Raw genomic sequence first — 24,403 nt, 5'->3', positions numbered from 1 at the left:
AGATTGTCTAAGTACTTCCCAAAAATAATGAGCCACGTGTGGGAGTGTTCGTTCTCCAGGATGAGTCACTGTGAAAGGGGCCGTGAACCAATGAAAAGAGGAAGTGTCTGGAATCCGAGACCCCTGGCTCTCTTGCCTGCGAGTTGTGCTCTGACCTGAGCCGCCCTGTGTCCCGCTGCGCACACAGTAGCCCTCGTGGAGTCCTTTGCTTTCCCTGCTCGCTTCCTAAACAGGCCTGATGCTGTTCTCTCCACCTGATGTCCTGGCGCATGTACGGAGAGGTGTGCTCCACCGGGAACCCCTGTGGTGCTTGCACATCCCAGCTGACACGGGCGCGAGCATTGGCTTTCCAAGTAACAGGCAGGACTCCAGCGTGAATAGAGGTTTGGATCGAGTATTTGGAAGGTCACAGAAGTAAACTAGTTACCAAGAGGAGGGTAAAGAAGGGAACAAATAGTTATCGAGGAGATTCTTTAGTCTTTCTTGTGTCTGAAAGGGTTGGAATTGCAATTCAGGAGGAATTTACTCTAAAAACTCTTTCCCGGGTTTGGGACCTGAAGACTTCCCACTCTTCAGATGCAGCCCTCCCCAAACCCTCAGCAGGTAGCTGCATGTTTTGGAGTTTCTCCCAGAAGAAAGGGATTCGATCAGACGCTGTGAAAAAAGATAACCACAGGCCACACGGTGGAGACTGGCGCTGCCCCCTCCCTGTCAGTGCCGCCTCCCTTTGTCTCCTCGGCTGGGGGCCTCGCTGCCCTGCGTCCTTTCCAGGGGGCCCGGGAGGCAGGGGTTCAACCCTGAGGTGCTTAGCATCTGTCTTTGGAGTTGAAAAGCCAAGAGATGCCTGCCAGTGTCTTGGAGGAAGAGCCGAGGGTAGATGGTTTACAGCTGAAAGGGGACAGTGATGATGTTCTAGTTTTTGTGGAACTGGTCATACAGGTCTTCTCGAGGGGGTCTCATTTGAACGTCTTCCACCTGGTATCCAAATAGGATTCACTCACTCTGCAGTCCGGGGCCTGGGGGCCCGCCCCACCTCTGCCCCCTGGCGGGTGAGAGCTTCATTCAGCTCTGTGAGCCCCAGCCTAAGCATTGCAGTGGCTGGAGCCGCACTCCTGCCCATCCCAGAGGTCAGGGCTAGGTTAGGCTCATGGGAGACAGCGTTGGGGAGAACCGACTGCTGTCGTCTGTGTTATTCTTGTGAGATGAATAAATAAAGGATTTCAGACTCCTGGGCTGCTGACCTGGCTTTCCTAGGCACCAAGTTCATTCACAGTAATTTCCTGTCAATAGTCTACACTTACGTGTACCACACACCCTGCAAAACTCACTAATTCCAGAGATGGTCACATACACTGCCTGCTTGAAAAAGGAATGTGTGTATACATACATAAATACTTTTAAAGTGATACCCACGGACCTTTCAGGATGCGTTAAACTTATTGAGCCCTTTTTATGCATTAGCTCATTTAATCCTCACAATAACTTCATGAGGTAGCAGCTAATATTATCCTCCTCGGAGGGCACCGTTTTGCCCTTTATGAGAGGGGCACCGGCCATGGACTAATAGAAGAGGATTCTGGGTCGTCAGGGGAAACTTTCAAAGGAAGCGACGTGTAAGCTAAAATTTAAAGGACCTGTAAGAATTAGTGGGGAAAAGAGCAGAGCCTCAAAGAAGCGCGTGACAGCGTGCACACTGACTGCGTCCGGGAACCGAGGGCGTGCCTGGTGCTGGCGGAGGGAGATGGGGGTGATGAGGCTCCCAGAGAACCCTCGTGGTTTGGGGTGGAAGGATGTGTGTGTGTGTTGGGGGCAGGAACCTGCATTCTTCCCAGCGTACCTTCTCGCACCCAGGTGTCTAAATTTGAAGGAAAATATCTTTTCCCAGACACGAAATAATTTGTTTTATGTGTAAGACCAAGCTCAAAGGCAGTCTCTCCGTCTCGCAGGCATAAAATAGCACACCTACAGGAAGACGGTAGGGCCAGAAAGCTTGTTTGTGAGCTGAATGAACCGGGGGAAGGGTTGTGTCTCCTGACGCTGTCGTCTTTCTGACCTAGCCCTGTCAAAGCTCCTTATATTGGAACATCAGGTGTGCTAAGGAATGATCCCCTAAGTCTGGAAAACGACCTGGGGTGAGGTCTGATCGTTGGTGTCAGCATCTGTGCCCCGGTTTCCCGCAGCTCTGTTGTGTACCTGCACCAGCTGCCTGCAGGCCAACTACACGTGCGAGACTGATGGGGCCTGCATGGTCTCCATCTTCAACCTGGACGGTGTGGAGCACCACGTGCGCACCTGCATCCCCAAGGTGGAGCTGGTCCCCGCCGGGAAGCCCTTCTACTGCCTGAGCTCCGAGGACCTGCGCAACACCCACTGCTGCTACACCGACTTCTGCAACAAGATCGACCTGAGGGTTCCCAGTGGTGAGTGGACGCCCTTGTTGGACTATAGGCTCAGCTTGGAGGTAGGGCACCCCTCTCATTTCACCCTTCTCTGCGCTTCCCCAGTCCCTTTGTTTGATGGTAGGTAAAGGTGCTTTTTTGAAGCTCCACATGAGAGGTGACAAGGGACGGGATTCTACCCATGTTAGATTTGTGGGTCAGAGGATGAGGGAGGCGGGTTGTTGTGGGGTTGGTTCCCGGGGCGAGAGCTGCGGTTCGGATGGTGCGTGGCTGCTGAGGAGTGGGGGGGTCAGGCGGAGATACCGGGGAGGGTGTGGGGCCGATCCTGCAGGAGGCAGCCCCAGAGCTGTTGGGGGGTGGGGGTGGAGCCAGAATGGGAAGGAGGGCTCAAATAGGCAGAAAGGACAGTGGCCCAGGCCAGAAAGGGCTGGGTCCCACCCTCTGCAGGTCTGCCATCGAGAGGGTGTTACCACGGTGATCGGGGCAGTAGGAGGGAGACAGGAGCAGAGCTTAAAGGAACTGTCACACGTTGCAAAGTCGGTCCTGGCACCTGTCTGGGGCACTGAGATGGGGACAGCACTGTGGCATTGCAGAGCAGGTTCTGGGTTTGACTGCTGCAAAGGGCTCCTTAACTAGGGAGGTTTTCCCCGGGGAGCGTCCAGGCAGGCAAGCCAGCCTCGTAAGGCTGGAGAGGTCAGGGGTACCTCGAGCATGTGGAGAGGGAAAGGGCATTTCACAGGGTGGGTGGGGTTGAGGTTAAACAAGGCCGGTGCCTGCCCCGTCCTTACTCTTTGTCCTTTCCCTCTCTTCCCACACGACCCAGGTCACCTCAAGGAGCCTGAGCACCCTTCCATGTGGGGCCCCGTGGAGCTGGTCGGCATTATTGCCGGCCCTGTGTTCCTCCTGTTTCTCATCATCATCATCGTTTTCCTGGTCATTAACTATCATCAGCGTGTATATCACAACCGCCAGAGGCTGGACATGGAAGACCCCTCCTGTGAGATGTGCCTCTCCAAAGACAAGACGCTGCAGGATCTCGTCTACGATCTCTCCACGTCGGGGTCTGGCTCAGGTACCGACGGCCTCGGGCTCTGTGGCTGTCGTTGGCCCTCGCCACCACTGTCCAGCAGGGCAGAGTGTTTATGGAGAAGGCTAGACCGTACACTCCCCATACTTTCGGAGTCTGACGTGCAAGTGACATCAGGTAGTGAGGGTCACAGAAAATCTTTCATTCCCTGGGATTCCAGAGGTCAAGTGTAAAACTCTCCCTTCCAGAGACTGCCTCTCTTCAAGTTCTGGAACAATCCATCTATTAAAATTCATCTGGTTCCGACTGAGTGGTGGAGCGTTCAGTTCAAGGGCCACTTTTGAGAAACAGGAGTGTGCCGTGTTCCTGTGAGGTGTGACAGCTAATCGTTGATCTCTGAGCAACCACAAAGGGAGCTAAGGGCACTGAGTGAAGCTGAAAGCAGGGGTTTGGTGAATCATTGACTCGTGCTGGTCGCCCAGGGGTTGTGGTGGGGGTTAAGCAAGGGCGGTGTGGCATCAGCGCCGTTTCTTGTGCTGCCCGTTGGTGACCCAGCTTTCTCAGGTGAGGGAACTGAACCAAACTCTGGGCCTTGTGGAAAGACTAGACTAGGATAGAGGTAATTGGTTCATTCCTGTCTCAGTTATTTTAGTGAGGGTGGTATTCTGCTCTTGTAATAAAAAAAAATCATCCGCAAAGGTTATTGTTACCATTCTGGCTAAAACAAAGAGAATCATATTTGTGAGAATTCTGTGTTTATGTAATTTTTTTGCCATGGGACAAGACTATCTTGTAGGGAGATGATGCTGTCACTCACGGCCAGACATTTCCCCTTGAACACAGGAACACTTCGAGCTGTGACAGCTCTTGGATTTCAGTGGTTTTGCCTTTATTAAGCTCTGCAGTAGAGAGCTTAATGATGGACGTGTTTAAAAGGCATGTACTGGTAGGAAGAGAGAAAATATATGGCAGGTTGTTTGATGAAAGAGGTGGGGCAGTGGTTAGAACTGCCTGGCTGACCCTGTGACCTGACTGGCCGCTGGAGGAGGCAGCTCCACCTCCTGAGTCCTGCTGAGACTCTGGAGGGTGCCTTGCATTTTCTTAGTCGGCTGGAGTGAAATGATTGATAACTGTTTCTCTTTGGGTGGTTTGTCCATTGTTAATTTGCAATATGCTGAGCTTCCAAGATGTTGGGTTTTTAATGCTGTGATTTGAAGTGAGTAAGTCCTTGCTGCCTACATGACTTTCGGTTCACAGGAACGAATATGTGTTGAATACCTGATGGGAGATACAGGGTAAGGGAAGATGAGAAAGAGGCCAAGCCAAGGTTGGATGGAAGAGGGGGGATTGTTGGGAAGGGTCTCCCGGAGAAGGATGCTCAGAGGGCTTTGAAGACGGAGCTCAAAGTTGCAAGAGAATTGGGAGGGCAGGGAACATTCCTGGTCCAGGAAAACCTGAGCAAAAGGGCAGAAAGGCGTGAGATCACCCAGTGTTCAGGGAATGATAAGGAGGCCCACATGGCGTGGCCACGTGGGGGTGGGAGCGTCAGGCTGACCCAGGAGGAGAAGATCTTGGGCGCCGAGCTTTTTCTGGCAGGATGAGAAGCGTGCCCTTAAAGTTTTCATGTGGGAAAAGAAATATCCATATTTTCCTGTGAAGGGAGTTCTGGCAGTGGCCTGGAGAATAAATTCACTCACCAACCTCCTGGTAGAGCGCGGGGTGAGGCAGGGCCAGGGTGAGGTGGGAGGCAGAACGACCAGTGGGAAGTGTTTTAAAGAAGAGCCAGAACTGGGACTCGCTCAGAGCGGGTGGGGAGAAGGGGTCTAATTTGAGAAACGTTCTGGTGGTTCTATACTGTTACAGTTAGAAAGCAGGAGCTTTGGAGTCCGGCAGTCCTAGGTTTTAATCCCTGTGTGGCTGCTTACTTGCTTATATGAATTTGAATGACTTACTGAACCTCCCCCCTTTGGGCCTTAGTGTTCTCATCTGTAGAGTGGGGATGCTGACAATACTACGTAACAGGTGGTTGTGGGGAAGTGAGATAGTTACCGTGAAGCCCTTAGCGTGGTGCTGAATGCATACTAAGTGCACGGTAAATGGGAGTTAACATCCACGAGTTAGGAAGTAACATTTTTTAATTTGGTCCGGGAGAAGAAGTGAGTTAGGCACCAGTCACGATAGTTAGGGTGATTGGTTAGATAGGGAGATGCTGAATGAATCTCTCTTTGGAGAGAGGGCAGATCCTTTCATGCCCTGACCACAGTTTGGGTGCCATGAGCCGCACAGCACTGCCCTCTAGTGGTGAATGAGCAGAACAGCCAGAAGGCACCGCCAGGGTTCAAGCCCTCACTTGCATCTTTTCTGCTCTCTTTCCTCTTCATCAGCAGCAGGCCGATGTGGGTGGATTAGCCCGGAGGAGGCTGATTGCAGAATTGGTAAATCTGGTCAGGCATTTCTATTCAGACCTGTCCTCCACGCTGAGATGATCAATTGCTTAGATCAGGAACAGCTCATCCTGTGCATTTCCCTTTCTGTGCTCTCTCTCTGTCACTGCCGGGCTCAGCCATGTGGCGGACGACCCGGACACGGTACCGGGCAGCCACAGCACTCCACGGTCAGCGGGCCAGTATAGGCTGGGGCACTGTGGTAAGGGCTTTTCCAGGGTGGCAGCGAGAGTGGGAGGGATGAAGTTCAGTAGGTTTACAGTGTCAGCTTTCTTTCCACTCTTTGGTCCACAGGGTTACCCCTTTTTGTCCAGCGCACAGTGGCCCGAACCATCGTTCTACAGGAGATTATCGGCAAGGGGCGGTTTGGAGAGGTGTGGCGTGGCCGCTGGAGGGGCGGCGATGTGGCTGTGAAGATTTTCTCTTCTCGTGAGGAGCGGTCCTGGTTCCGGGAAGCAGAGATATACCAGACGGTCATGCTGCGCCATGAGAACATCCTCGGGTTTATTGCTGCTGACAACAAAGGTGAAGGCTGGGTCCACGCGTGGGGCGCCCGGAAGCCACCCTTGGTCCCAGACGGAGAGGCGCCTGGGACGGCACGTTCTCTCATTTCCTCCTCATTTCCTCCTCCTTCTCACTCCTGGTTTTGCTTTCATTTTTAAGTCTCTCCCATATGGCCAGGACATTCTCATTTTTAAGGACTTCACTCATTAGCAAAGAGACAAAGTAAAGATTTAGGATGTGAGCAGGCAACACACTCTTCTAGTGAGCAGTTGGGAGTGAGAGGAGGGTCAGGGAGGTCACACCTGAGCTTGACTGAGGCGAAGGTTGTAGCTGGTCAGGAAGAACAACCAGTGGAAGGTTCACTGCACACACACATGCAGAGGTGAAGTGTGTTTGGCAACCTGCGGGAAACACAGGGCAGCTCTGTTACAGCAAAAGACGGGTGAGGTCACGGAGGCCAGATTCCCAGGGTCTTTTTGAGAGGATTGTATTTTGTTATGAGGTAGTGAGTGGCAACCGACATTTCTTTCATTCATTCATTCGTTCATTCGTTCATTCAGTAACGCCTGTTGATGACTATGGGCTAGGACCTCTGTCAGCTCCTTGGATCATCATGCGTAAGAACAAAATGCAGTCACTGCCCTCACAGCCCCCAGGAAGCAGGGCAGCAGACACCTGGGCAGGTAGTGCACTGGGGGTCAGAGGCCATGAGGTGGTGGTCTCTCTAGCAGTTGTGACATAGTTCACTCTTACAGCACCATGATTTCTAGAAATTAGTGTCTACAGCCTGTGAAGATGCCCAGTGTTTATTTTTCCTTCCTGAAGCAGCGGCGGGCTTCCCGTCCTCACATTGCTGTGAGGTTTCAGTGACCGCCGCCGACCCCCCCCCAGGCTAAAGAGTCTTGTACTCTGTGCACAAGGGAAGAAGGGGAAGAGAGAATTTTTTTATTCCTTCTGAATAAGCTGCTCCTTTTCAAAACAACACTACCTTTTGATAAAATGTAAGCCTTACCTATATTTTAAAGGATCCAAAGACCTCTTCCCTTTTCATTTATGGGTAGTGTTCTCAAGACTTTGGGGCTGGTTGGCATGCAAGAGGGGAGTGTTGGGCGGACCCCTGCTTCGTAATCAGAGAGGCCGAGGTTGGCGCTTCTTCAGAAGCTGCTCCCTGTGTTGAGTCTGGCAGCAGCACGAGCTGGGATCTGGCTGTCGGAACCCACACAAGGGCCAGGGGAAGAGAAAACTCAGATCCTTGGTCTTGCTATCTTAACATGATATATACAAGGTGGGGCGAGAGTAGGTTTACAGTTGTGAGTATGTGAAACAGTTTATTCTTGTATTCTTGTTTATTAATTATTGTATTGTTTCCCATATGAACAACTGTAAACATACTTTTGCCCATCCTGTGTGGTGTCATGTCCTGGAACCAGCACTGGCCTGGAATTTGGGTTTCAATTCAATTTCCCATTTTCCTATTGATGACAATGTAACTCAACTAGATTATCAGCTTTAGTTTTTTAAAATAAATTTTTGTTGATTTTTTTAAGAGAGAGAGAGAAACATTGATTTGTTGTTGTACTTATTTGGGCTTTCATTGGTTGCTTCTTGTATGTGCTTTGCCCAGGAATTGAATCCACAACCTTGGTGTGTCAGACAGCACTCTGGTCAGATGAGCTACCCAGCCAGGGCTGGTTTCTGCTCCCCCCGCCCCCCGCTACTGCGTACACACACGTGCACATGCACACACATCAGACACACCACCTGTGGTAGTATGTGCTCTCAACCTTCTGTTGCTCTCCCGAGGGTGAGCTGCCCTCTCTGGAACACCTGATGTGTGCTCGTCACACACTGAGAAGTGGTTCCAGCCTAGAATATGACAGCACACAAAGGAACTCTTACCTGTTCTCAGAGAGAGCGCATAGCCTGGCAAGAGCAGTGGACTTAGGATAGAGACGCCACAGATGAGACAGGTGCTGGGCCAGGCTGGGCTGGGCTCTGCTCAAGGGTCTTTGGAGAATGGGGGTGGGGGGATAGATGGTGGTGGAAGGAGACTTGACTTGGGTGGTAAGCACACACGACAATATACAGATGACATGTTCTAGAATCGTACACCTGAAACCTATATAATTTTATTAGCCGATGTAACCCCAGTAAATTCGATTTTTTAAAAAAGGCTCTGGGAGCACAGAGCAGGGCCTGTGAAGCCTCCCTCTCGGCGGCAGAGGGTGCCGCCCGCTGTAGTCACTGGGGTGCAGGCAGGTGGGTCTTGTCAGGAGCAGGGGCAGTGCTGCAGATGTTACCCGTTACTCTCCCAAGCACACGCTTCCTCTTCTGGTTGCTGCACATTTCAATTCGGTGTCATATTGGAACGCTGTGCAGTGTCCAGTGGCCACCTACAAGAAATAAACGAGCAGGTCTAAGAGAGAAATGCTGTTCTTCTGTCCTTCCTGGAGCCCAAAACTTGTAGACACTGTGGATGAAACAGGCATAGAGGAGGCCTTGGGAGGTGTGGAGGAGAGAGTGGGAATCAGGAGTGTGGCTGGAGTCCACATGCCCCATCTCTCCTTCTTTAACCTCTGTGGTCCTCTGCAGATAATGGCACCTGGACGCAGCTGTGGCTCGTCTCGGACTATCACGAACATGGCTCCCTGTTCGATTATCTTAACCGGTACACAGTGACGATCGAGGGGATGATTAAGCTGGCCTTGTCTGCTGCCAGTGGGCTGGCCCACCTGCACATGGAGATCGTGGGCACCCAAGGTGAGTGGACCCAGCCGAGGAGCAGTGAAGTCGGGTAGGCTTTGAAGCCTTGCACCGTCCTGATGTAGTTCCCAGAGCTCCTGTTTACTGGGGAAGTTGGAGCTGGACCTCAGGAGCTCCAGTCTAAACTAAAGGAGAGAGGTTGGAACCTTACTTGACTTAAAACAAGAGCGTCTCCAGGGGGTTCTTGCCGCCTATCTCTTGAACTCCCCCTGGGACTCGGGTGGAAGTGTTCATTCCATGGCCGGGCATGGTTGTCGGTTGCTGTTCATTGAGTCATCATCTCAGAGGCCCGCAGGGCACGTGGAACTAGGAAGATTCAGAAAACTTGTGCAACAGGAGCATCAGTTTAGTAATTCCACACTTTCATTGTTGGGGGCAGCTGGCCTGTGGAGACTGCTTGTGAGTTAGACTAACCTGGAAAGGTTTTCCTGGAGGAAGTGTGGCTGGACTGTGGCTGCTCATTGATGGAAACATCAGCTCCGTGGGAGACGCCAGATCTCGTCTCGACGGCAGGGTGTGTTCCTTGATGCCCGATTGACCGGGGCAGCAGCGCTCGCTGGCAGAAAACGTGCCATTAAAGTTTGGTCCCGTTCCTAGCCTCTGTGGTGGTATCGGCAGTCCTTATTAATTAATTGGTGATTTTGTCTGATTCTAAGAATCTGGGCAACACAGCAGTTTCTCTCTGAACTTCTTAGCACTTCACCACTGAGCATATTAGTTCAGGGAAGGCGAGAGTGGTTTCAGTTGCCACTGAAGGGCTCAGCCGACACTGGGCCCTTCTGAGCTCGTTGCTCACCCACATCCAGGCGTCGGTCCTCACAACACCGCCGTGGCGTGAGTACTGGTGGGAGTCTTGGCGCATGGATGAGAAGACAAGGGGTTAAGTCGCCCTCCCAGGGTTCCTGGGTTAGGAGGAGGAAAAGCCAGGACTTGAATCTGTGCAACCTTCCTTCCACTGTGGCTGCAGACTCTTGCTTTTAATATTTTTACTACCTTTCTCTAAAGACCCCTGTTTTTCTCTCTGCCAGGGAAACCTGGAATTGCTCATCGAGACTTAAAGTCAAAGAACATCCTAGTGAAGAAAAACGGCATGTGTGCCATCGCAGACCTGGGCCTGGCCGTCCGACACGACGCAGTCACCGACACCATTGACATTGCCCCGAACCAGAGGGTGGGCACCAAACGGTAGGAAGGCCTGGGGCCTCTGCCCTCGCCCTGCACCTGCGCTGGGCAGCTCGCTGTGCCCTTCCCTGCTGTGCAGGAGGAAGGGTACAGAGGGGAGGTGTGGGCCTGGCTCTCAGATGACTGAAGTTTAACACCCACTCCCCACGCTGGAGAGCTACACTGTTACATCCAGAAGATGCAAGTGCCAAGAGCACAGCTCCCTAAACTGTGTGCACATAGGTGTTGGTGGTATTGGGCAGGGGAGGCAGTGGAGAGGGGAATCTGGAGCCAGAGTTGGGAGTGCAGTGGGCGTCAGGCTTGGCTGGGGGAAGAGGGAAATGTCTCTGTCCAAAGGGGTGGCTTGTGCAGAGACCCCTGAGGAGCTAGAGAGCGTGTTTTGCTCTGGGTTGAGAGAGCAGGTTTGCCAAGCTGGAGCAAAGGTAATCGAGGGTGGAGATTGGGGCACCCTAACAATTATGGGCCTGCTTCCTGCTTCATACAGAAGTGAAGTAAGGAGTGAGGAATTAAGATTGCAAATCAATTATATGAACTGGAAATGGAACTATAAAAAAAGATTTTATTTATTTTTAGAGAGAGGGGAAGGGAGGGAGAAAGAGAGGCAGAGAAAAATCGATGTGCGAGGGATACATCAATAGGCTGCCTCTGGCACACCCCTCACTGGGGACTGGGCCCGCAACTCAGGCACATGCCCTGACTGGGAATTGAACTAGCAACCTCTTGGTTTGCAGGCCGGCAGTCAGTCCACTGAGCCACACCAACCAGGGCAGAACTGTCTTTTTTTTTTAAGATTTTATTTTATTTATTTATCTTTAGAGGGGAAGGAGAGAGGGAGAGAAACATCAATGTAGGGTTGCCTTTTGTGCGTCCCCTGCTGGGAACTGGCCTGCAACCCAGGCATGTGCCCTGACTGGGAATCGAACCACGATCGTCTGGTTCGCAGGCCCGTGCTCAATCCACTGAGCTACGCCAGCCAGGGCTAGAACTGTCTTTTAATAGGAAGGAAGAAGAGGCCTGTTTATCTGTTGAATCTCCGTGAATTTCACTAAATTTCTCTGCTGCTTTCCCCCTCCCTTTTGAGCTGAATGAATGAATGACGCAGGCCCCCAAATGTGAGGCCTGGGGCAGTCCCATGATTTGCCTTACTGTGTGTATGTGTAGGGGGGTGGATCACATAGTGCTCATTAGCTGAAAGGGACTTTGATGACTATCTAGAATTAATTTTTGTATGTTTGTAATTAGGTAAGATTTTTAAAAAGTGGAGGATGAAATTTAAGCTCAGCCCATCACTGTGGCTATATTTAATAAAGTCCAAGACCCCAGTAGCTACTAGATATTCTGTGTCATTGCTGCCCTGTGACCCATGGAACAAGTGCCTCTGCCGAGAAGTTGAAACACGGTAAAAGTCAGTTTCTGTGGTTGAAAAGCAGAGGTACAAATATGAGGAGCCTATGCCACTTACCAAACATATGCTGAGGAATTCAGATTCAAATCCAAAACACATGGGCGTTTGCAATAAAAGGATTGATTAGTCCCTCCTCCCCAAGGGGCTTTTTTGGGGTGATGCTCGCCTACACGCAGATGGCCCCCGAGTTGATGCTGTGATTGAAGGAAAGAAGTCATTTTTCATACATGACCGTGTTTCCTTTGCTATTGCAGATACATGGCCCCCGAAGTACTTGATGAAACCATTAACACGAAGCACTTTGACTCCTTTAAATGTGCTGATATCTACGCCCTCGGGCTGGTGTATTGGGAGATTGCTCGAAGATGCAATTCTGGAGGTATGACCCTTTCCTGCCTTCTCTTGCTCCTGCCCCCCAGTCCAGGCTGCCAGGTCACCTGAGGGGGCTGGCGTTCTGCTGCCTCCTTCCGTTTTACAACCGATCAGGATGCCTCGTGACAGAGCCCGTCAGTCAGCCTCGGAGTTCATCAGATGTGAGGGGACCTTGGAGGCAGCGGTGCTAAGGGTGTGTTTCCTCTTTGGGCTGGCTTCTAAAATAGCATTTTATATTGTGGTAACCATTCCAAAGGCTGCTACTTTTTTAAAGCACATTGTTTTTGTTGGTCATCGGAGGTTGGGAGAGTCCTAGGCAGAAATAGCCTGGGACCTGATGCAGGGCCCTCCTTTGTTCGGGAGGCATTATGTGCTGATACACCGGCTCTCGAGCCACGTACGGGCTGCATTCCTGGGGGGCGTGGGGTCCCTAGAAAGATTCATAGTGTAATTTCTCAATTTGTAGGAGATAGCTTACCAGTGTGTAGAATTTTCTCAAAATGAGGTTTTCCCTTGCATTTTTTTCTTAAATCTTTGGAACTTGCAACTGCTCGCTCACTCGTATAAGAATCCAATAAAAAAGTAGTATGTGATTTAGCAGAGAACATTTTTATCATCATCTTAGTATATCAGTATTTTATAATGACTTTCAAGAATTCTGCTACGGTGTCAAGTTCAAGAACCACTAGAACCCTGGCTGGTGTGGCTCAGTGGATTGAGTGCCGACCTGCAAACCAAAAGGCTGCCAGTTCAATTCCCAGTCAGGGCACATGCCTGGGTTGCGGGCCAGGTCCCTGGTAGGGGATACATTAAAGGCAACCACACATTGGTTTCTCTCCCTCTTTTTCCTTCCCTTTCCCTGTCTCTGAAAGTAAATAAATAAAATATTTTAATAAAATTACAAACACTTAAAAAAAACTGGAAACACTATATGTAATATCTAAAAACCCCCACAAACCACTAGAACCCTGCCCTCAGCCATTTCTCTCTCATGTAAGAAATTCCAAGTCAATGGAAATGAAATGAAATGAAATGAATTAAAAAGAACAGGTGCCCTGGCTGGTGTACCCCAGTTGGTTGGACGATTGTCTCATAACCAGTTCGGTTTCGATTCCCAGTCAGGGTACATACCTAAAAAAAAAAAGAACAAGTGAGTCTTCCAGCCTAACCCCTTTCTGTACAACTGTCTTTTTCCATCTATAATATGTTGGTAAGATCCAAGTTAGGGAGGGGGCACCTGGGTATTATTCATAGAATTGTACAACTTAAATTTTGATCCTGTGTACAGAAAACAGATTAGGAAAAATCTGACCACACACGTCTTAAACTGAGTAAGTTAATTTGTCTTCCTCTCCTACTTTCCAGAAATTGGGGTTTAGCGTATAATAATAATGCTCACATTCACCACTTGTTATGAATAAATTCAATCTGTACTACAAATTATAAAGTACGTACTATTGTTGCCACCATTTTGCAGATGAAGAAAGTCCGTTGCGGAGAGATTAGGTCATTTGTCCAAGGTTACACAGCTAATGAACCAGGATTCAAGCTCTGTCAGGCTGAGAGGCCAGAGCTTCAGCTCTTCACTACCCCTAGTAGCTGCCAAGTCCAGCTCTGTTTAAAAGTTTCTCCTTCAGCTCAGGACAGCAGGGTTTTTCCTGGAAAAGGGCTTGAGGAGGTTACATTGGATTTTTTAATGAATGTTCCTATTTTTTTTAAAGATTTTATTTATTTCTTTTTAGAGGGGAAAGGAAGGAGAGAAGGAGAGAAGAATCAACAATGTATGGTTGCCTTTCGTGAATCCCTTGCTGGAAACTGGCCTGCAACCCAGGCATGTGCCCTGACTGGGAATCGAACCGCGATCGTGTGGTTCGCAGGCCTGCGCTCAATCCACTGAGCTACACCAGCCAGGGCTATGAATGTTCCTATTATGGAAAATATCAGTTTGTAGTTCTAAAAGATAAGGATTTCAAAAATGTAATACTGCCCTGGCTGGTGTAGCTCAGTGGATTGAGTGTGGGCCTGCGAACCAGAAGCCTGTGGTTCCATTTCCAGTCAGGGCACATGCCTGGGTTGCAGGCCAGGTCCCAGCAGGGGATTCACGAGAGGCAACCATACATTGATGTTTCCCTCCTGCTCTCCTTCCCTTCCCCTCTAAAGGAAAATAAAATCTTTAAAAAAGTGTAATACTATTATTACGCTTTAAAAAATGAACATGAATTCATCATATTACTTAACATCAATTGGTGATGAGATTTCTCTAATTTTCTTTTAATTTCCTTTTTAACAGTTTATTCAAAATCAGAGTTGAAATAATGTTCATTCATTGTGATTGATTGGTGCACCTCTGAAGTCTCTTATAACCTCCAGGTTTCACCTCCATTTTTCCCCCATAGTCTTTTAACTGGAGAATCTAGTCATTTGTTCTGTAAACTTCTCTGTTTGCCTCTTCATGGAGTTCACATGTCCTTCTGTTCCTGGGAATTTCCCGTGATAGTTACATTTAACAACTAGAACAGTATGTGTATTTTTTTCCAACACTTTGTTACAGGGCACACAAAGCCGGTTACCGTGTTGGGGCGTGAACAGCCGTCAGCGGTCACTGCCCAAACCCACACTCGCCAGGGCTCGAAAGCGCCCGTGTCCTGACCCTGTCGGTCTGCAGGCATCAGCTGGGTTTCTTCTTGGAAGGGAAGCTTCCCCGCATTGTCTCTCGGGTTACTAAAATGTGTAGTTTGAATAGGAAAGATATTTGATTTCCATTTATTTACCAGTTTTCAAAGTAATGAGTTTGTTATCTGTCATCTTACAAGGCTGACAGTGATTTGCGGCTTTTTGGTTGTTTAATATCATTATAAAGTAGTGGGTTTTTTTAACTAGAGGATTTTATTTGTATTTATTTGTTTATTTTTATTACCTCCCTGTCAGTGTTTCTCTCATTCCCCTTTACCCAAAGACACTTTCTCATTGTTTAGAGAGAGAGAGGAAAGGGGGAGGGGGAAACATTGTCGGGCTGCCTTCTGGTGCATGTCCCGATTGGGAGGGTCCAGCCGAGCCCTTTCGTTCTACAGGACACTGCCCCTGCCAGCTGAGCCACAGTGGCCAGGGCTGAACTGGCAGATTATAAATGTTCGTTTCTGTTGAAGTTATTAGCCTCACTGTTGCATAAAGGTCCCCCTTTTCTGTGTGGTGCCTTTTGACTTGATCTCAACGGTCTTTGATACGGTTTCCTTGGTGTTTGGTGTGAAAAAGGTGTTCCTGGCTCAGCCATGCCCCCCAGGGAGCCCCGTCCCCTTCTAGTGGGACGTGGTGTTTGCAGACGGCAGCATGGCTGTTCTCAGTGGCTTTGCAGTGATCTCTTCCTTCTCATGTAGCTCCAGTGGGTCTTTTCTTTTTTTTCAGGAGTCCACGAAGAATACCAGCTGCCATATTACGACTTAGTGCCCTCTGACCCTTCCATTGAGGAAATGCGAAAGGTCGTATGTGACCAGAAGCTGCGTCCCAACATCCCCAACTGGTGGCAGAGTTACGAGGTAGGACTGTCTCCTCCTCCTCCTGCTTTCCCATCTTTGGGATTGCTTCACCTTACCCGATAACGTGGTGCCCCCCCTCCCCCCCAGGGCATCAGTTATGGTGTGACACTGGGCTGTTGTATACTAAGTGCTGAGGGGCCACAGGCTTGTGTCCTGGGCACTGTAGGGTCCCCCTTGGAATTGACAGCCTAGAAGAAGATGGCGTGGCCCCCCAGGACACAGGTGAGACAGGTGGTGCTCAAAAAGAGACAGAAGCAAAAACCTTGAGGGCGCCTTTCGACCATCCAACTGGAAAAGTGCCTGGGGAGCCATGGGGGCGAGCCAAGTGGAGGAGAGGCCTCCTAAAGTGGGTGGGAGGGCAAGGGGCGGGGCTTACTGGGGACAGGTTTGTGAGGGAGGTGGCCTCACAGCTCTGAAGAAGGGAGGAGGATGTGCAGAGTTGGAATTTGGGAGAGGCAGCAGATGAAGTGAGAAGGGGTCATTTCGTGGAGAGAGTTGAAATGAGGACAGGCTTATGATACAGATAACTAATAAACATGGAGTTCTGACGGGGAATGGGTTTTCCATCTGAGTGTGCTTGGGCCTCTTTTCTCTCACAGCTCTGCTTTTAGGGAGTGTAGCCACTAGAGGGCACTTCCTCGCTGATGGACAAAATCAGCTTGCAGCTTAGGGGACACGTTCTCTCCTTGTGAAACAGAGCAGCATTTTCCAAAACGGTCCTTGGAACCCTCAGTTGGGTTTGCCTCAGAGGGTGGGTGTAAGGCCAGAAGAGCTGTTTTTGCAGCCCCACCCCCTCTGTTCAGTGGGTGCTTCTTGTGTGGTGGGACTCTGCTTAGGAAAGGGGGTTCTGCTGCTAAAAGGAGTTTGGAAACTGCTGCTTAGGACAGCACTAAGGGACCCTCAAGCCCTCAGTAACAAGAAGCCGTCCGCGGGTGACCTTCCATGTCACCCCCGAGCCTGACTGGTGGTCGCCTGTGTCACCTAGGCAGTGGTAGTGCCTCTGACAGGGTCACTTTCGGGGGCTACTTGTCTGCCTCTGCACCACCCCCACCCGCTGCGTGTGAACCGCGAGGTTGTTTCTGGACAGGGGACCTGGCCCTGAGTGGGCCTGCCTGGGGCCAGCCGCTGGTGCCTGGGTTCTTGACTCTGTGCGGGAAGCTTTAACAACGTGAGTCTGGGTGGTTTTGAGGGTGAGTTTGTCAAAGCTGGGGACCGTGAAACAAGGACAGGCCTAGGATAGAAGGAGCGACAGGAGAGAGGCTAGCAGGGCTGCTTTGGCTCTCTGGAAACACTACAGGAGAGAAAAGAGCCCAGGAGGGGCTGCGTGAGCTCCTGAAAAGTAAGAGTCACGGAGACAGGAGTGGGCCAAGGCGGGGCTACCGTCAGCTCACTGGAGGGTCCGAGAAAAAGGGGCCTTAGAGACAAAGTCGGGGGTTAGCCCAGGATGAGCTGCCGCTGCCCACCGCTCCCTTGGTTGCAAGTCTCATGGGCCCTAAAGAGTTTAGGAAATGGAGTTGTAGGGGCAGGGAAAGGTGAGGGTGTGCTCTGGAGGGCAAGCACACAGGTCCTTAGTCTTGAGGATTTTTTCTTTCTTTAAAAATATTTTGTTTATTTTTAGAGAGAGGGGAAGGGAGGGAGAAAGAGTGGGAGAGAAACATCAATGTGTGTTTGCCTCTCATGTGCCCACACTAGGGACCTGGCCTGCAACCCAGGCATGTGCCCTGGAATTGAACTGGCAACCCTTTGCTTCATAGGCCCAAGTCTTGAGGATTTTAAAGGGTGGGAGCTTAGGATTTAAATAGAATGTTTGTCAGCTATTCCAGGTGTGCCCTTTTACGGTTGTGGTCCCCACGGATTGGTCAGTGCCGGCAGGAGGTCATTTGTCATTGCAGCTGGTCCTGGCGTAGCTGGCCTGGTTTTGCTGCTTTTCTGGGCTTGGAACTGAAACACAGCTGAGGCCTGGATGTTATTTCTGAAGAGGTGGACTTGTGTATCTGGCTGTAAATCGCTCAGTCAGTGTGTTTGGCTGTTTGCCTCAGTTTCCCTGTTCCACTTCCTAGCTTCTTACTTTCGTGCCTCAAGATTTGTCCCTGGTTTATACACTACTTTTTAAAAGAACAATTAGTGTACAGTCGTGAAAAGGGATCCTCAACCCTGACAGGAATGCTTTGCAGGTTGCAGGCTGTTGCCGGTGTTTCTTTCAAGGTCACCCAGATGGTGGGGAGGCTGCTGGTGCTTGCCGAGGAGGCCTCCCCTCTCGGGGCTGCACTCTCTCCATTTGCCTGCACAACCTGTCCCCTAACGAAGGGCAGTCTGTGGGGAGAGGGAGGTTTGCAGAGTGTTCCCCTTGGGTCAGAGCAGGAGAGGAGATGGACACGTTGCACTGAGAAATGAGGAGGACCCTGGGGGCAGAAAGGCTTCCACCGGGCAGGGTTGCACTGATGCCCTCTGGGTCTCTGCAGGCGTTACGAGTGATGGGGAAGATGATGCGAGAGTGTTGGTACGCCAACGGCGCAGCCCGCCTGACTGCTCTGCGCATTAAGAAGACCCTCTCCCAGCTCAGCGTGCAGGAAGATGTGAAGATCTAATCCTGCTTTCCTCCCCCTACATGCAACCCTGGGCAGCGAGGACTACACAGAGCTGCCATGTTGAGCGTACGATGGAGGCCTACCTCTCGTTTCTGCCCAGCCCTCTGTGGCCAGAAGCTCTGGTCCGAAAGAGGGACAGAGCCCAGGAGACCCACTCACTCCCATGCTGGGTTTGAGACACAGATACCTTTTATACTTACCTCCTAGTGGCATGGAGACTCTGAGAGCGGAAGGCGTGGAGAACTCGGTGCCACAATCAAACTGGTTGGAGTGGGAAGCCCCGCCAAACCCGGTGCACCTGGTGTAGAGCCAGGAGTGGTGACAGGTGGCCCGGGAGGGCCCAGGTGAAGCTGAGTGTTGCCAGTGCTGAGCAGCACTGAAAGTTTCCCGCCGGGGGCGGCCCCAGCACACTGAGGTGGCCCAGAGGAGCCAGAAGCGCAGCCCCATGGCAGGCAGCTCCAGGCCCGTGCTCCACCCTCGAGTGGACATGTGGAGGGACTGCCAGTGGAGACGGAACCTGCCGCCTGTCTGTCCAGCCGTGTGTGCATGTGCCGAGGTGCGTCCCCTGTTGTGCCTGGTCTGTGCCATGCCCTTACACGTGTGTGTGTGTGTGTCTGTAGGTGCGTACTCCCCTGCTTGAGCTTTCTGTGCATGTGCAGGTCTGGGTGTTTGTCATGCCGTCTCTGCGTGCTGGTGCCTCTGTTCAGTAGTGAGCAGTGTCTCGTTTCCTGGTGCCCTTCCCAGGGGTCTCCCTCCCCACCCTTCCCCCAGAACTCTGAGCCGCGGTGGCCCTCCTCTCCCACCCTGCGTCAGCCCCTCTCCTCCTCCATTTCAGACTGGAACCAAAGCTGGCCCAGTTGTCCATGGCAGGCGAGGCTTTGGGGTCCAAATGTGAGGAAGGGGTGGGGTGGACAGGGAAAGCATCTTGGCGTGAGTCTCGGGGCTTGTGGTCATCTGCCACCGTGGGAAATGAGCCAGCCCAGGGCATGGTCCTCAGCAGCATCAAGGAAGGGCCAAGGAATTTGAAGCCCAGATCTGGGGACTCAGACTGGAATGTCACATCTGTCTTTCACGTCCCAGATTCTGGAAATGGCAGTGTATATTTTCAGTGGTGGTGGGTTTAGGGTGGGGAAGGGAAGTGGGGACAAGAAGTGGGGAGGGAGTTCGGGTGGGAGGGAGGCGTCCACACGGGTCTTGTACTGGGTTATCCGATCACGGTGGAGGGAAGCTAAGAGGCTCACACCCACTTCAGGGGCCCTACCAAAGGGAGCAGCCTGAGCCGAATCCTATTTAACCCGAGTGTAGTATTTAATGACGACGTCTAGAAGCACGGTTGTGGGTGGTGGTTTGGTCAGCATATCTTAGGTGTACAATAACTTTGAAGCCATAACTTTTAACTGGAGTGGTTTTTTTTTTGTTGTTTGTTTGTTTTTTTAATTTTATTGGGAGGGTCTGGATTTTAACTTTTTTTAATATTGTTTTTATAAAACGAAAACCATCTCTATGTGATGATTACCTCTCAATCTATTTGTTTTTAAAGAAATCCCTACAAAAAACAACCAGAAAAAAAAGGTTCAATCAAACGCACATAGCTCAATCACACTGGAAACGTCTGTCCTCGTACCTGAGCCTGTTCCCTCTCTTCGGGGAGAGCTGCCGCCGCGCTGGGGTTGGTCTCTCCTGCTTTGTGCCCTGCCCCTCCCCCCAGGTCCAGGAGTGGTTTCTGGGCTGGGGCCCGAGCCTTTTGTGCATGGTCCAGCCGGTTGCACCTTCTCCTCCTCCAGGCATTTACTCAGCGAATGTCGAGTGCCCGCTGGGTGTCAGGCACTGTGCTAGGTGCTGGGAATGTAGCTGTGAACAAGGCTTGGGTCCTGTTTTTGGACACTGAAGGAGGACCTGATCCGAGATAGCGGGTGCCTGTTTTGAGACCGGAAGTTTTCATATAGTAGTTGCTTCTGAGAGCCTTTTAAGCCTGAAATGATTGTTCTTACAGAAGACCACTGAAGGGCAAGCATGCCCCCCACACCAAAGAGACCGGTGGTGGGCGTGAGAGCCCAATCATGCATTCATTCAGAGCTCCCTTCCTGCCTGCCGGGGAGCACCGTTTGGATGCAGCCTCACAGCACCCCTGCCTCCAGCCCAGTGACTCTGCCAAAGCTCGTGGAGGACGGGGAGAGCCCTCTCCCTGCTTACATGTCTCCCTGACGCCCCCGGCCTTTATTTATTTTTCTCATGCATTGCCTCTTTCCTTGCGTTAAAGGAGATCTTCCCCTGTTTGGGCCAGTTTACTAGCTATTGACTAATTGCCCTTGCATATATCAATTGTGTCGACGGGGGACCTTCTTTCCCCACCCCTGCTGACCCCTCACCTCTCCGCCCTGCAGCAGAACCTGGCGGGTTCAAAGTGGCAGTGGGACTGAGACTCCTGTGCCTGTCACAACCAGCCTCTGGGATCTGCCAACACTCCTCAACCCAGGGATGCCCAAGCCACTAGCCTACTCCCTCAGTGGCCCGTCTGTCCTCACCACACCTGTGGTCCCTCCCCTGCACCCTTGGGGAAGACTGAGCAGTTTTGGGGAAGCTCCCACCCTCACCCCCACTGCTCTTAACACTAAGAGTGAGTGAGTTGGGGAGAAACTGCAGCCTGCAGCCGTGGTGTTTGGCCCCCTGGGGCTAACCCTGATCCTTAGGGCTACCTGCACCTCTGGATTCTGGATTCACAGACCAAGTCCAAGCCCGTTCTTTTGTTGCCATCAAGGCCCCTGAACGGCATTCTCGGTACTTCTGTTTGTTTTTGTACATTTTATTAGAAAGGACTGTAAATTAGCCACTTAGACACTTTACCTCTTCAGTATGCAAATGTAAATAAGTTGTAATATAGGAAATCTTTTGTTTTAATATAAGAATGAGCCTGTCCGATTTCTGCTGTACATTATTAAAGTTTTATTCACAGAGCTGTTCTGGTGCCATCTGTTTCCTGCCTGTGGACCGCGCCCGGCGGCTGGCGGGGGAGCTGGGTGGGGGCAGGTGTCCTCAGGTGCAGTTTCTGCCCTCCCACTTGGCTGGGGCCTGATGTCGGCACCGGGCGCAGTGGGCCCCAGCGGGGAAGAGGAGCTGGTCTGTTCACCTCGGGCTTCCCTTACCCTGTCCCTCTGCTTCTTGGTGGGAGGCGGGCCTGGCGTGTGAGGGCGCAGAAGACACTGAATACCTTCCTGCTTTGTGTTGGTTTTGTCTTATAGCATTTTCCTCTGTAGACAAAAGAGGGTCTTGATCCTGTTTAGTCACAAGCCACCCAGTCTTGAAGACAGCCTCACTGTTCTCTTCCCCCTAAATTGGAGTGCAGATGTGAACTTGGGGGCGTTCAGTGGCTCTGCGGTGGGGGGTCTCCACTGGTTCCTCTGGCTTCTTCAGTGTGTGGGCAGCTGTGAACGTCTCTGTTGAGGCTGAGGGAGCCAGGATGAAAGTCCTAGAGTCACAATTTCATGTATGTGGGTGGCACCCTGGAGGTCGCCTAGTCACCACCCATCAGACACTCGACTCCCCACAGCGTCCCTGCCAGGCGGGGCGGGCCACGTGGCCCTGAGCCTCCACGGTAACACTCGGGAACATGACTTCCACCTGCAGGCGTCTGCGTGTGCAAAGCTCTTACGTAGGACCAGGCAACCTCCGTGTGACTTCTATCCAGAGGCGGTTCAGAGCAGCCTTTTCTCTTCCATATAAGGTCCCTGAAAATATGTGAAGGCAGCTGTCGTGTTATCATGAATTTGGTAAAGCTGAGAATTTCTGCAGTTAATAAGAGCAAATACTGAAAACTGACTGTGTGCTGAGCAGTGTGCCAAAGTTTGCTTTGTGTATATTAATTGCTTTAATCGTAAAACAGTGTTTGAGGTGGGCACATGGACGTCTCTCTACGGATTAGGAAACAAGGTTAGAGAACTCAAGTACATGGTCAACAGATGAGGTGAACCTATCTCGAGGGGCGGGAAAGACCCTGCATGTGGGGTGTCTGACCACGGACGACAGCCCTTTAGCCATCACGCCATCCAGCCCCCGTGGTTCAGTGTTCTCGGTGCCAGCTGCCCTCCACTGAACCCAGCCGGAGCCTGGGGCCAGGACAGCGGGTGACGTTTCACCTGGGCATCAGCTGACAGCACAGACTAGAGCAAGGGTCCCAGACTGTGCTTGACGCCCGCCGCCCCATCCCACGGTGCATCTCCAGGCTCAGGTTGGGTAAGATCCAGGCACCTTCTCCTTCCTCCGTCCCGTCCCATCCAAGGGAAGCTGAACTCGAGTATAGAACATCATATGTTTACCCTGTTACATTTTAACCATCGAACCTGCCCTTGGCTCCAGCCTCTGAATGGTTGAAAATTCTGATTATTCTCCAGACTTCTCCATTATTCTCCCATCTGAGATTGTTGGGCTAGAGAAAATCGAGTAATTTACCTTTAGAAGTTGGCTCTGTTTGTCATACATTGCCCTAACCCAGATTAGCTGCTAATTGTCCTGGGACCCTGGTTGTGATTCTTTGATGCACGAAGGTAACAGCAAAGCCGAGGTAGCTTGCTGGAGTGGCCGCACCTCCTCGATATGCCTGTCTGAGAAAAGGGCACGCGGCCTGTGGCTGATCTCACCCACTTCAAAAGACAGTCATCTTGCAGGCATGGACCTACAGTTCTCGAGGCTGTGGGTTGCAGGTTCAGCTTCATTCTGGAAATCAGAATGCCAACCATTCTGGTACCTCTTCACGTGCCCTTGAAGGTTACTAACAGTGTCCCACCTTTATACGGCCCAATACTGGAGACCTGAATTCATGGGACCGGTGTGTGCCTGGGCTTTTGTTACACACATTTTAAATCTGTTCCTCCAGGCCATGTCTTCCGATGGTTGCAGTCTGGAAACCGTGCTGGTTCGGTGCAACTGAAACAGAATTAGCTGCACAGCAGCAGCAGCGAGAGACACTCGGGAACGCCAGAGGGATGCCCAAAGAAGGTGGCCGGAGGAGGGCTGTGGATCCAGCCAGGAATGGCGTGTTAAGGTTCTCTGGAGAAAGAACCAATAAGATGGGTAGAGAGATATTTTAAGAAATTGACTCGTGATTGTGGGGGTTGGCAAGTCTGAAATCAGGCCGACAGGCTAGATAGCCAGCAAAGAACTGAAGTTGCGGTCTCGGTCCACGCCCGAGGGCTGTCTGGAGGCGGGACTCCTTTTCCCGCAGGGACCTCGGCCTCTGAAGGCTTTCAGCTGATTGGATGGACCCTGTCCACATTTAGAAGGTAATCTGCTTTGCTGAAACCAGTGATTTAAATGCTAATCACATCGAAAACAAACCTTTACAGCACAGGGGGCTAACACAAGGCCGGCAGCAGCCGAACTGACCCTCCACCTTGTTTTATCCTGCCCAGCACCTTGTTTCTACCTGGCAGCAGCGCTGAGCTCTGGCTTACCTGTTAGGGAGCAGTTGCATTTACACAGTCCTAAAACTACATTTGGCCCTTTGAAGGCAACCTCAAGGCCGATGTGGCCCCCAGTGAAAATTGAGTTTAACACCCCTGCCTTACAGCAACTTCCAGATTGGCATTTGACCAAACAACAGGCGTCACTCCCACATGAACATCGGTGGGCGTCCAGTGGTCAGCTGGGAGGGATTTAAGGAGGGGGGCAGGTGGCCCTGGTTCCGGGTCTGGGAATGCTCCTCAGAAGCCAAGGATAGGGATAATGGAGTAGAAAGGTTTAAGTAACAATTGGATAGACTGGACTCTAAATGGATTATCATCAAATAAGTGCTTGTTGGGCAGCCTGAGAGTGTCAAGCAGTGGGCAGAATAAACAGTCTGGCCCCTGCTCCCCTGGAAACAGAGGGTTTGTACAGAGAGAACAAAAGGGCAGACTTGGCAAGTTCCGTCGCACCGTGATACATACTGTGTGGCCAGGGCACGGAAGAGGCGCCTGGGGAGGTTGAGGGCCGTGAGAGGACGGACACAATGCTCTGGGAACGTAGGGCAGATGTCAGCGGGTCAAGAGAGGCGATGCCTCGTCTGTTTTGGAGTAGACACTGGCCTGCTGATTGAGAAGGGGCTGGGGGGGTGGGGGGTTAGTCGGAAGGAGTGTGTCACCACTCAGAAACCAGGGTTTGGCGTGGCTGGAGGAAGGGAGTCTGCTGGAGCCGTCTTGCACTCAGAAGGGG

The 24,403-nt window shown here is 51.4% G+C and overlaps 1 protein-coding gene across 4 annotated transcripts in view; it reads left to right on the top strand.

Annotated features, from left to right (window-relative positions):
• Positions 1-23,602, top strand: part of ACVR1B (activin A receptor type 1B) — a 38,091-nt gene extending 14,489 nt beyond the window's left edge. For 2 of the 4 annotated variants that reach the window (XM_037030869.1, XM_037030871.1), the window contains exons 2-9: positions 2,181-2,420; positions 3,223-3,471; positions 6,165-6,395; positions 8,967-9,134; positions 10,166-10,322; positions 11,979-12,103; positions 15,499-15,629; positions 18,092-21,171. In XM_037030869.1, the coding sequence (XP_036886764.1) occupies positions 2,181-2,420; positions 3,223-3,471; positions 6,165-6,395; positions 8,967-9,134; positions 10,166-10,322; positions 11,979-12,103; positions 15,499-15,629; positions 18,092-18,217 (1,427 nt within the window). In that variant the 3' untranslated portion in view covers positions 18,218-21,171. Of the gene's footprint in view, positions 1-1,510; positions 1,614-2,180; positions 2,421-3,222; positions 3,472-6,164; positions 6,396-8,966; positions 9,135-10,165; positions 10,323-11,978; positions 12,104-15,498; positions 15,630-18,091; positions 21,172-23,087 lie in introns of those variants that run through there. The other 2 variants (XR_005064262.1, XM_037030870.1) reach the window with 2 other exon arrangements.
• Positions 23,603-24,403: the final 801 nt, after the last annotated feature.

This window comes from Sturnira hondurensis, unplaced genomic scaffold (assembly GCF_014824575.4).
Source record: "Sturnira hondurensis isolate 20B ecotype Veracruz unplaced genomic scaffold, ASM1482457v3 Scaffold0020903, whole genome shotgun sequence".
Taxonomy (NCBI): domain Eukaryota; kingdom Metazoa; phylum Chordata; class Mammalia; order Chiroptera; family Phyllostomidae; genus Sturnira; species Sturnira hondurensis.
Note: the sequence above shows the minus strand (reverse complement) of the source record. Positions and strands in the feature narration are given on the sequence as shown.